Source organism: Netta rufina (assembly GCF_964035555.1).
Source record: "Netta rufina genome assembly, chromosome: 5".
NCBI classification, from domain to species: domain Eukaryota; kingdom Metazoa; phylum Chordata; class Aves; order Anseriformes; family Anatidae; genus Netta; species Netta rufina.
This window is the reverse complement of record NC_140128.1, coordinates 21,989,387-22,003,105: the sequence shown is the minus strand read 5'-3', so window position 1 is coordinate 22,003,105 and position 13,719 is coordinate 21,989,387. Positions and strand designations below refer to the sequence as shown.

Sequence of the window (13,719 nt, the reverse complement as noted above, 5' to 3'; positions counted from 1 at the left end):
CTAGGCAGTCCTTCTAACAATCATCTTAGCAAGGTAATTTTAACAGATCAGAATATTATTTTCAAAGTTACAACAAACACAAAGGAACATATGCAGATATTTAACTCTATGGATGTCCAATCAAGCCACTGAAACTGATCATATCCAGAGACTTACATTTAATTATGCCTTAAATAATGAGAATATCAAATAGAATCCAGTGCTTGCTGATTACTCTGAGGTGAGGGGGGAAGAAGAACCTTTTCAAGAAATAAGAGGTGCCAAGCTGTTCCCCAACCAACACGGGGCATTCTACATATCCCTTACTTTTATTAGCTGATGCCTCACCCCTCAATCTTGTTCTATTTCTTCAGATTTTTGGAACGTACTCGTGGTTTATTTGCTGGGCTTTGTTAAAACCTACTAAGTACACAACTATTTGCCTACCGTAGGCAGAAGCCCACTGTCATTGTGCAGAATCATGTCATCACAGGAAGGAGACAATTCTCCACGTATCTCCTACCCTAAAAGTAAAATGCACTCAGCAGGAAATCCTGCCTGCCTGTCTTTTTACTTTGTCCAAATCTGTTGCAAAATCCAATTAAGAAACTGGAATAAATACCAGTTTTCTGCCAAAGCATTCCACTGTTGTCCACCTGGGTGAGTCCAATTGTCTTCTAGCACCACTTCTAGCACCCCTCTCAGGCACAGAAATCACAGAAATGTTGGGGAGTTTTGAAGGGACTAATGGGAAGCAATCAAGCTGACTGCAGAACTGGCCTATAGGGAGCAAAGACAAGGAACAGCCCTGTAATCCAACTGTGCAGAGCAGCCTAAACATAAAAGAGACTGCTGTTTTCCTGACTTATTTTAAAAAGTTTCAACAGTCCTACTAAAAAAAACCAAACAAACAAAAAAACTATTTTTGACATTTGATCACCTTTTTAAATTACGCTCATGGAAAGACATTCGAATAAGTAAACTTCACCTGAAACAAATTTTTCAAAACTATTCTCATAGAAATTCTAATTTTTTGCAGGCTCAGTATCTAAAAAGCATGGTGACATTATCCCTGTATATAACACTGAGATGGTCAACAAAAACTACACAGGTATTTCTATAATGTGTTTGCCTTAAGAAAAGAAAAAAAATGCCTAGTTTATTTATATATCTGGACAACTGAGAAAAGTGATGTGTACTATAACAAAACCAAAAAAAATTACAAGTGGCCTCACAAAGTTTCATTTTCTGTGTTGAAGTATACTTGCTGAAAAATGCATTTCCTTCCTGTATTGAAGGCAGAAGATAAAGACTTAATATGTTCGTATATAAATTTTTCACAGGAAACTACTGTCTTATGAGGTGCTGTCTATGTCACCGCAGGAACTGTTTTTTGCTGCAAAGCAAATGTTGACTTTAACAAATTAAACTATGTGACTGTAATTAAGTAAATTCAAGGAAACAAATCTTCAATTAAATATACTGAAATACCACACTTAGAATGCAATCAACTGTGTTGTCTTTTGAGGCTTCTTGCACTCTTCTCTTTAACTCAAGTGTATGATTTAATTCTACAAGCATCACAGTTAGATAGTTATGGTCTGAAAAACACTTCAACATTAAATGTGTAAACACATCAAAGAACTGACTTCAGTACAAACTGTTAATATTAAAGTACCCACAGATGAAATTATTATGTATCCTGTTCCTCCTGCTCAGACATCAACACCAGCAAACAGTGGTTTGTAACCTGCCTTATTTTGTGAAGTAACAAAAAAAAAGATTATTGGGTTTCAGCAGTAGTTATCAGACTATACTAACTTTTCAGACTTGGGCATAAGGATCTTGTACCATTTCAGAAGATCCAGTGCCAACATGTGGAATAGTTCAGAGATGCTAGGAAAGTAAAATGTGTGCTGCAGGGTTTGCCTTTTTGCCTTTTTTTTTAATAATTTTAGATATGTGTGAACCTTTGTGTTAGTACTTAGAAATTATGAAAAACTAACTTTGAGTGTATGTTTGCTTACGCATACCATATGCTTCTCACAAATTCCTACTGCCACAGCATTTACAAGTCCTCACTTTAAGCTGTGGAGACTTACATGAAGTCTGACAAGCTGACAACTATCAGCCCAAGCTCCCAAGGGTAGGTTCTGGACCCTGTTCAGATTCCTCAGGCTTAAAGCACTCTGCACTCAGCAGCTGGGTCTGCTCCCAGCAGTGGGTGAGCTGCCAGCACAGGAGGAGGGGGAGATGGACAAAGCTTCACTAAATCTTTAAAAGTTCAGATCTGTCCCAAGATCTGCATGTCTTTCCTAAAAACAAAAGAGGGGATTTAAGAACAAGTGGTAGTTCTCTGAGGACAAGAACAACCTGAACCTCTAACCTCTTCCAAGCTGAAGAATCCCATAAAACTTTTCCAGTGGATCACAAAAGGTTGCATTCAAAAACATCACCAACATATGGCACACATGAAATTTCAGGAAATGCATAACTTAAGCTGTTTACTATTTTTGCTTCTAGCTATTTTTCTGAAAATATGGCAAATACTAGCTGCAAAAATGATGCAATATATAACACTTCCCTACATATACAACTTTTAACTTAAAATAATTGGCTCAGTCCTCACTTAGATCTCATCTAGCTGTCATGAACTACAAAAACAACCATATTTGGGCAAATTAGCCCTTAAAAAGTTCTAATGTAGTCTGAATTAGTGACAAGAAATTCAGCCTTAGAGTATTTAATGCATAGCAGCTAGAACACTGACCTTATTCATTATTTCATGGCACAGCAGTGTAGGAATGGTAGGTCATTCCAAATTTACTTTCTGCATCCTACGTTTTAATTCAGGGTTCAACTGGACTTTGAATTTCATAGACACACAATTCTTTAAAATAAAAGGGAGCTACTTTTTTAATAGCTTTTGTTGGGTTATTTTTTACATTTAATACATTATTTTAGTTTACATAGTTGTACAAAATTCCTTTTTAAATATTTATATTTCATTGTCAGATTCATTGAGATTCTCAATTCTGTCCAGCGCACGAACTTAGAACAGTGTGGTGAATACGGCAATAAATCAATGTAAACATTATTTATTTTGCAGGCTATATTTTGCACTTTTATTAATTTAAAATTAATCTAGATTTTGTACATTAAAAAAAAAAAAAACAACACACCTTACAGGAGCATTCCCCAAAATAACATAGGGACTTTTATTAAACAAATAAGCACACTGAAATTATAGAATAATATACTAATTTACATTACTATAGGACTGACAGAAACGTGCAGTGTACATGTCCTGGTTTTGGCTGGGATAGAGCTAATTTTCTTCATGTTAGCTGGTATGGTGCTGTGTTTTGGGTTTAGGATGAGAATAATGCTGACAACCTATGATTGTTTAGTTGTTGCAGACACTTTCCAGCCTCTCATCAGTACTGCCCTGCCAGCGGGGAGGCTGGGGGTGCACCAGGAGCTGGGAGGGGACAGAAGAAGGACAGCTGACAGACTGGGATCAGCCACAGGGATGTCCCATACCTTAGGGCCTCATGTGGAACAATAAACCGGGGAAGTTGGCCAGGGGGGCTGCTGCTGCGCAGGGAGTGGCTGCACACGTTTGGCTGGAAGTGAGCAATTGCATGGTGTACCACTTGTTTTGTATATTCTTTTTATTATTGTTGTTGCATGCTTTCCTTCCTTTTTCTTTCCCTCATTCTTATTAAACTGTCCTTATCTCAACCAACACGTTCTTGCACTTTTCCTTTCAATTTTCTCCCCATCCCACTGCAAAGGGAGTGAGCAAACAGCTGTGTGGTGGTTAGCTGTCTGCAGGTTAAACCATGATAGTACATCACTGCAGAATAACCTGGGTTGACAAGAATAGAAATAACTGTGAGTGGTATTAATTCAGAGTTAACTTGAGTGTCTTTCTTCAAGAGGAAATACTAATTTTGCCCCTGAGGATCTTCTATCTAATGAACTCCACTCTATCCATCAGAGAAGGACTCCTACTAATTATAGCTGGCTTAAGGCACAAAGCTGCTCTCAGCTGCAACACTCCAGGCCTTCTTTAACCCATCCCTCAAGGGCTCCTTTTTTCCAGTCCAGTGAGTTGGTGGGGGAGTTATAAGGACTGGAACTGACAAAAGGAGACATCTTCTACCTGAGTGTGGAAAAGGAAGGCTTTGTAAAGTGGGAATTTTTGACTCACTGGATTCCTTATTTTAAAGGAGCAAGAGAAAAAGACAGCTGTGTTAGGAGCTGAGAACAAGGGAAGAAAGAGAAAATGCCTATCTATAACTGAAGACAATTCCCTCCCATAGACCCTACTGTCCTACTTCTTCAAAATCACTCTTCTGTATACAGATCAGCATTCTCAAGCCACCTCTGCTTATAATAAATCTATACAGGAAGGCAACACCTGGTGCTTTGTATTCTGTCAGTGATACACAAATAGTCTTTTTAACTAAAATGAAGTAAACTATTGTGCAAAAAAAAATTCCTGATTTTCCATTAAAAAGCAATAAGTAACTCTGTAATAATCCGCTTAACTGTGCCCCATAAGACACAACATTCCTATTTTAAATACAAAACTCAGCTAGGCTTTTTCTGAGAAATCACGGCCAATATATCTACCAAATTACCTCAACATCAAAATTCATCACTTCTAGAAGGATGAATAAAGCTTACCAAAATAATGGAAACATAAATAACATAGACATAGAATGCTGTTGTGTCATATAAATGTACTTTAAAGTAAAAACACAGAAGGTTAACATATTTTTTCCTTTTGTAAAAAGAAAAACATTTTTCTTTTTTTTTTCTTTCCCAAATAATATCTTTATGTTTTTTCTTTACTACTTTTAATTACTGTTATTTGAGGATGATCTAACACCATATGGATTGATGGATAACTTTTTAGATAGCACATAAAATAAAATTTTTATATATTAGTAAAACTCTGTTCTATATGTGTTGGTATTGTTTTGAGTATTTTGTGGAACAGCACTTCCAGGGCACACTATAATACTTAGGCACACTAGAATAAAAATACTCGTGTTTGAGAAAAAAAATACAGTAATTTCTTTTAAAAAGATAAAATATTTGGCCATGATAATCTACATTTCATTGCAACAAACTATTCCTCAGATTAACTAGGTAGTAATTCTAAAAAAGAAAACATTTTCACTCAGCTTTATAGCTCTTCTACAGCTGTATCTCAAATATATGTCACATGGGAAAGATGCCAAAATTTCATAGTTCCAAACTCTTTTGAAACTTACTACATTTAAAGAGCTTCTTTGGGAAATCAATAGCAAAAGCCAAAGAGGACAAATTTTGACATGAAGTATGCATTAAAAAAATCAAAATATTGTTCTCTCATTAAGGTAGACTTCATACTATGTGTATTTATAGCTGTAACTTAGCTGTACACTTTTTTTTGTTTATTTGTTTTGTTTGTTTTTTAATATTATTTCCAGGGAAATACAGAATCTTTGACCGTTTTTTCAAATGCAACTATATTCTGAAAAAAAGCTACCACCCTGCATTATGGTATTAGAAGTTTGCTGTTGAACACTTAAAGGTCAGGTTTGTTTAGCTTAAAAGGTCTATTTTCTACATTATTCCAGCAAATTCCCAGTGTTCTGAAAGTGAAATTAAAATTTTCTTCCCATGTATTACCACCAGTAAAGAAAGGTTGTAGTCCAACCATTATGTCACTTTCATATAAAAATATTTTAATGCCAGGGTGTTTTAGCTAATTATACTGTTTAATATAAGCAGAATCGTGATCTTTACTTTGGAATCCCAACTTTAAAGTTTTTTATCAGACATACTCTTTCCAAAAGAAAAAAAAAATGCTCTTTAGTTCTGAAGATCACATAAGGCCATCATAATCTGAATAACTCCATGCATTATTTCACACTGATGCTGATAGTCAATGAAGAATGCTCCTGACAGTATGGTAGGGAGTAGAGTATATTTAGTACATACCTCATAGCCAGGGCTGACAGGAGACTGAGACAGGAAGTTGGAAAGAAGAATTAAAAAAAAAAAAAAAAAAAAAGAACAGAGAAATATGGGAAAAAAAAGACAGAAAATAATGTTACTTTAGAAGCAAGCATGGATGTGCTATTATTTTATACTTTCATTCTGTGTTATAGAATGGAATGCAAAAGAATTGCATTTGAGCTATGATAGATAAAAACACGAGTAACAAAACATTCTCCTAGTCCTACATAATTTTAACATTTCCATTTGAAGTGTTGTACACTATGAAGTCAAGAATCAAAAAAGGTTATTGCCCAGACTTTATTCTTTGGAAGTAGATTTTTAAAGCTGCATTTAACTATAGTCCTCAGTTAATTTTCAGCTCAAATGAAATGCTTTATTGGCAAATGAAGACATATCTATACCCAAGCTGAAACTGCCTGCATGTGATGGTTCCCTAGGAAAGGATAATTAAAGTACCCTTTGAAAGATTCCACATTACCATGTCTGAAAGATTTTTCAAATGCCACAATTTCGTAAGTTAGGGCTAAACTTCTTAAGTTCCTATGTGGCATGTTTCCAGCAGCCAGACTTACAAGCTAAATTTAACAGTATGAGCTAAAGTTGGCTTCTTACTGGTTCATACATTGTCAACAAAGAAAGATTCTCAAATCATGACTCTGATAATAATTCCACCTATGAAAGGTCTCCAAAAGCTCATTCTCTCTCAACTGCTCTCACACCACATAGTAAATAGGGGTAAAAATAATATTTATTTTAATCCCGTTAAAGTAACCAGCAGATCTCTGAATTCACTGGTCTCAAACAGAGACTATATTTTACTATCAGTGATTCAAGTACCATACCAATACTAATAACAATAATGAATGATAAATTTTGTGAATGAGGATGATGTCTCAGTATATTCACACAGACTGTAGAAGAATGAAACACATTCCAAAGTGCATGCTTTGATTGATACCACATTATAAACAGCCATAAAACTTATCTCATGAGTACTGCAGAAGAATGTAGTCCAAAGGACAGATCTGATATAGGAAAACTGACAAAGCTTATGCACATTCAGAAGAAAAAAAGGGGGGGAGGGGGAATTTGAACATATTCAATGCAAAAAAAAAGAAACGAAAACAAAACAAAAGACATGTAGTAGTATGTGAGATCATCTGAAAATCTGGTGAATGATACTGTGACTTCCTGAAATAAAAGTGAAATTGGAAAGATATCTATTTCATTTCCCTAGGCTTATGCCCATCCCTGCTACTTCCTTTAAATATATTTTCTTTGTGCATGCATGTGTGCGTGCACGTGCTCGCACACATGCATGTGTGATGTTCTGAATCATCAGCTTGGGTACTCTGAGGATTACAAGGTCCTAGAGAAGTAGTCTTCGGTACGTATGACACAATGTATTTATTTTAATTTTAATATTTTCAACAGATTTAAACCTTTAAACAGATTTAAAGCTTTGCAAAACAGGTATTTCATTTAAGAGTGTATTAGCAAACAAGAGAGCCACATAATTAAAAGCATTTTCAAACTTAATTTTTTTTTGATATCTTGTAACTGAATTCAGTGCACATACAGAGCATATACTAGAACTCTAACCCATACAGCATTTTAAAACCAAATTCCAGACACAATTCAGAATTAGGGTCAGCCTTCCTCTAAATTTCATCTGTATTGGTCTGAATAAGTCAGCATTTTGAAACAACCTACTGAGAATTACAAATAATCTATAAAGATCTGGTGCTGCAGTTTTTGCAGAACTTAAGCACCTTACTCATTTATGCAGCTTTTCAATTAAAAATACAGATTCATAATGTTAACCATAATTTCCAAGTAGCTTTAGGCTAATGATAATCAGCAGCATAAGTACATAATTATGGCTCATAGATGGCACTGCATATAACACCAGGTCTGCATCATTTGCAATAGTGTCCTTTAAGTATGTCAAGTTTAATAAGTTTAATATTCTAATTGAGAGGAAAACACGATAATTGTTGTGTGTGCTTATAAATTCTTTCCTCTCTTTCAAACCTTAAAGTTTTCAAAACTTTCACTTAGGAGTGGAGTCATTTACACACAGTGTAAATTCTTAACTATTACAGTATATTATGACCATTAATGTTAAAAAGAACAAATATTGCAAAGATTAAAAATACATATTCTAACTTATTTCAGTCGTTGCATTTAGTTCTCAGATGTCTTGTTTTCATGACAGAAAAGTACTGTATTAATGTATACACAAATATGCTGTATATGTATGTGTGCAGGTGTGTATCTTGTACATCTACATCTACACACATATGCACAGATAAGTACACACATTCCATATATACTACATTCACCACAAAGACTTGTTTAGGGAAATAAAGAAGATTTTTCTTTCTTCTGAACACTAAGAAATACGTTAAACATACAGGCTGAAGTGAATTAACTATAGCCTTGACTGTTAAAAATACTGTGTTTGATGCAGTGGTATTTGGCTCAGTATTTTGAGGCCCCTTCTTCCCTATATCATGAATTACTGGACACAATCATCTGCTGCAGAAGAAATTTAACTCCTAGTTCCAGGGAAAATATCCTCCAAGATACAGCTTCTCTCTTCACTATAGGTGGCAGTTTCAGACCTTCAACATAACCTAATTCTTCACAAAGGTAAGAGACTACTGGGAGTATCAGAAGTGACACATACCTCAATCTCACATACCTTAAGCTGGTGACCTCCCTTTTACGTCAAGATGCCTTTTCCCACAGCATAGCTTTATAATTTGCATACTACCCCCTCCTCTGTAGTCTACAACAAGCAAAAACAGATCCTATAGCACTAAATGTCATTGCTTAATAGCAACATCTGTGCCCTCCATAGCTAAGGAATTGCATACCAGAAGGACTTCATCCGGCATACTGGGTGAAGGTTCTGCAGAAACTGTACGAACAGAGCTGAGTCCTGTTAAGGAAACATTTGACAGGCGCCTTTTCCGTACGCCACTGCAGTTGTTAGGAATTTTAAATGCACATCTCTTATGGTAATTTAGGCCACATCCTGTAAAGAGAAGTTTACAACTATTTGATTACAGTTTATTACTGGAAAGAGAAAAGAACACTTTTTATTATTATTTAGTAAATACAAATGACACATTAATTTTGACTGAACGTTTTTCCTTTACTCTGCTTGTTTAGTTCCTATATTTTACAAATTTTTAGAGAGAGAAAGTTACAAGCTCTGGAAAGCTTTTATCTATAATCAATGTTGTTTCTTTCATTTTTCAAAAATCAATGTTCTGAAAGAGCAGGAAAGTTCTGTGACAACTATTTGGGAAGTAAGGAAGTCTTTCACTGGACATAGTATATTCCATTGCATACACAGTCTGGCAGGGGTCAAATAGTTCTGGTTAAATGAGAAAAGACAGCTATTACAACTTCATATGGACTGATAGTAATTTCACTTTAATGAACTGAATTCATGTGATATAGAATTAGGAAATAGGCTCAGACTCATTGAGAAGTCAGGAGAGTTCTCTTGAACGGGAAGTGGGGAGGGAGGTGCCGGTCTCTTCTCCCTAGTAACCGATGACAGGACCCAAGGGAATAGCATAATGCTGTGTCACATTCAGAGTGGACATTAGAAAAACATACTTTGTGGTGAAGGTGTGGAACACTTTTTGTGGAACAAGATTTCCCTGACAGGTAGTTGATGCCCCATGCCTGTTTGTGTTCAAGAGGCATTTGGACAATGCCCTCATTAATAGACTTTAACTTTTAGTTAGCCCTGAAGTGATCAGGCAGCTGGACTAGATGATCTTTTAAGGTCCCTTCCAACTGGACTATTCTATTCTAAATAAAATACAGATAACCTTTCCTTAAAAATATTTATACACTATAAATATGAAATATTTATACACTTTTTTTTTTTTCACATGTCCACATGATCACTATCTAGGAGACCTCAGAGGATTCAAAAAGATCAGTTCCTTAATCAGTTAGTTTATTATTACGACAGTTTGTTCTTAATGTCTCTACCAACTGTATAATTCTTTTGATACCAAGCAACTTTAAAAGTAGCACCAGAAACAACATTCATAAATGGAATGGAAGACTCCCTTCCTGAGTCTGAAAAGCCTACTTCACTGCACCTTACCTTCACATTTGAGTCCCTGACGCACAAGTCCCCACAGCATTTCTCCGCAATGGTCACAAAAGGCTGGTGCTCGATAAGAATGAACAAAAAGAGCATGGGGCCGGATTTGAAAGTCTTCAAATGTAGCAGAAGCTGAAACAACGAGATTATTCCAAAACATGGTAAAATTAGTAATGTAACTAAAATACCTTTTGGTCACTATTGTTATGCCTTTCCTTGTTGCTCATGCAGAGCAAGCTGTAAAAGTAGGTAATATACTTTGAATTTTTTAATAGGTATATTATACATAGGTAAATATACTGTTTTTTGAACATAAAAGAATTGACTTTTCATCACACTACACAAAACACTGGAAAATAAAATGGCCTTTAAAAATATACAACAAACCTTTATGATCTTATTTTACGTAAATTCAGAACAAAGCTAATAACTTGCTGCAGCTGTATGAATTATGTTCTTTAACTTGAATAATGGATGTCTTTCTTAATACAAGGTCGTTGTTTACATTATCTGTTACTAATTGGATAACACCTAAAACCTAACCAAAGATATAAAAAGATACACAAATGTACGCAGCAACACAGATAGAAAAACAGTCCAATTCTAAAGAATTCATAGAGAACAAGGAGTAAAAGGGACTAAGTGAAAGGGAACTAAGGATAGGATTTCAATAGATAGAAAAAGGAGAAAAGGTATTCATCCACTCCAAGTCTCTGGGGAGGGCTGTTCTTCACCAGTCAATAGAGTATGGATGACTATTAAAAAGATTACTGCTAAAATTAGATGACATGAAGCCTGAATAAAACAGCCAACAAACTAAAGGAAACAGAAAAAAAATGTAAAATTTAGCAGTGTTAGGCCAGGAGTTTTTTTCCACCCTCAAAGGCTTCCAATCACATAAGGACACTTGTTTGTTATTTTTCTATTTTTTTCCAGACTAAAGCTGTGAAGTTCACTGTTAATGCAACACTTAAACAAGTGTTGTAATGGCAATACTGTCCTTGGAATACCAGAAAACACATAGTAATCAGAAGGCATTTTAGATGTTTATCAGAATTCTTGTGATTTTACTTTGTTTACTTCAAGTCAACTGTCTTTTGTGTGTATACAGACAGATGATCTTCTTACAATTCTGACTGAATCAAAGAGGAATCATACATTGGATGATCAAGCACTCAAACTTTAAAATTATAATATATAAAACATATAATATATAATATATAATACACGATATATAATATATAACATATAACATAACATGTAAGATAGTTATGTAGTTATGTAGATATATAGTAGTTTTAAAGTTTATATATACATATATAGTTTATATATAGTATACATTATATAGTATATACATGATACTATATAGTATATATATAGTATATATAGTATTTATATATACTATATATTATATAGTATATATATACTATATATTTAGTATATAATTAATATACTAATATTACATAAAATATAAAAATATAAATTTGTTCTTTATCTGTACACATCAAAGCAAAGTACTGGCATATGAACTTTCCTATTTAATTTCATATCTAAGATATATCATAGGAACTAGGACAACAGATCCCCAGTAGGGTGTGTAGTTCAAGAATGATTAATTTCTGTGGTCTTCTAGGTCACTAGCATGCAGCTACTAGAAGAAAAAGGTGGCACATAGTCAAGCAATGTGCATCTCTATGGTCTATGCATGGTCTACTACACATGAATGGCAGCTCTGCTACTGTCCAGCAGTTGGATGAGATCGAATTATAGATTAAAATCATACTGAACCTACAACTTCTCAGGTTGCCAAGAGAAGTTGTAGATTGAACCTGGAGGTGTTCACAGCCAGGCTGGATGGGGCCTTCATCTAGTGGGCGACATCCCTGCCCACTCCATCCCTGCAGGGGGGTTGGAGTTAGATTTCTTTAAGTTACTTTCCAACCCGAGCCATTCTATGATTCTATGAAAAGCTGCACTAGAGAAGAGGAGCAAGGGAAATTTTTCAGTTCACAGACCTGCTCTAATCTTTCTGCAAAGAAAACACAGCACTAGCATTTGCACTATTCGGCTCATAGGTTAGGAGCTTGAATTCTCCTCATTGTCTCATATAGACTCATATAGCATCTGACTGGTATTTTCTGTCATATCTTGTTCCCTTAGATGCTACCCAGGAGTCATTTTGGGTATTGGTAGTTCACACCTTCCTCTTTTCTCCTCTTGCCTGGTCTGTGACTGTGATATATACATGAAGACATGGTCTTCTGCAGTTTGGGAACTCCACTCATACAGTGCGATATAACATACCACCTTCAGCAATATGGACCCCTGAAAGCACATCACTCTGTACCTGTTTCCTTCACAGCAAGTTTGGAACCCCACACCTTTCTGTTCAAGGCTTTCTGTTCTAGCCTTTTCACAGCATACCCACTTACAGCTTTAGGAATAATACAGTGATCAACTTCTCAATTTTTTCACATAATAAAATGAGCACAGAAAACCTGTGAGTTTTCTCAAAGATAAGCGCCAAAACTAGAACAAAACGCCCCATTTAGTTCCAACACAACTGCAAAGTGTAGTTCCTTCACCTTGTTTCTCTAGTTTAAATTTGCACTTAACATAAAAATAAAAAGAGGCTCAAACAAGACAGTCATAGAGTATGTATTTCTCCTCAAGGGAGTAAAAAAACAAACAAACAAACAAAAAAAGAAAATGAATGAATTTTTATAACATATATGTGGTTTTCAGAGATGCGAACTTTTTATTTCTAAAAACATACATACAACAATCAAAGCACTATTAAAACAGGAATTATGTTTAAAATAAAAATAGTGCAAGACTCAATCTAGCAAGGAATCTAAGTATATATATATATAATCTATCTATATATATATTAGATATATAATCTATATCTATCTATATATTATATATATAATCTATATATATTATCTAAGTATATATATACATGTTTATACCTATTTCCTTGAATACTTATCTAAATCTATGCAAGTATTTAAATCCTATTCTGAGTAAAGGAAGTTTGTTATATCGGAAGATTGGAGAGAAACTTTATATGGATTTACTGGGTGTTTTTTCAAATAGTATGACCAGTGCAATAAAAACAAAATGAAAAAGAAAAAGCATTAACTTCAATTTAGCTTAATAATTTAGATAATGCGTTTAAAATATTTTACTCTACCTTTAATAATTAAACCGCTACTTTCTGTCAAATGCAAATACCAATACCTCTGTAGAATCTGATTTGAATTTAAAACCTTCCACAAGCAGTTTTGCCTTAGGGATTTCATCATTTGGCTCTCTTCCTGTGTCCTAAATTGAGTTCCATCTGAAGCTGTTAAGTGGATGGAAAGTGTTTTGTCATGGAGTCTTATTCTCCCTTAACTCCATTTTTATTGTACTCAACTCTTTTTTTTTTAATCCCCTCACAAAGAAATCATTTATATCCTTTTCATTAAAGCTGTAACCAAACCTTCTGGTCTCTCTGCAAATTAATTAATGCGTTATCATGGCCAATGCTCTTGTAATAAAAAACTGTTTCTACACCAAAGGCAAAAAAAAGTAAT

General features: G+C 34.7%; 1 protein-coding gene across 2 annotated transcripts in view; it reads right to left on the bottom strand.

The window, feature by feature from the left end:
* Nucleotides 1-13,719, bottom strand: part of PRKD1 (protein kinase D1) — a 127,911-nt gene that overhangs the window by 29,600 nt on the left and 84,592 nt on the right. Inside the window, exons 3-5 of one of the 2 annotated variants that reach the window (XM_084287293.1) lie at nt 10,139-10,270; nt 8,883-9,043; nt 5,980-6,003 (exon numbers count right to left, since the gene is read on the bottom strand). In XM_084287293.1, the coding sequence (XP_084143419.1) occupies nt 5,980-6,003; nt 8,883-9,043; nt 10,139-10,270 (317 nt within the window). The remainder of the gene's footprint in view (nt 1-5,979; nt 6,004-8,882; nt 9,044-10,138; nt 10,271-13,719) is intronic. The other variant, XM_084287292.1, reaches the window with a different exon arrangement.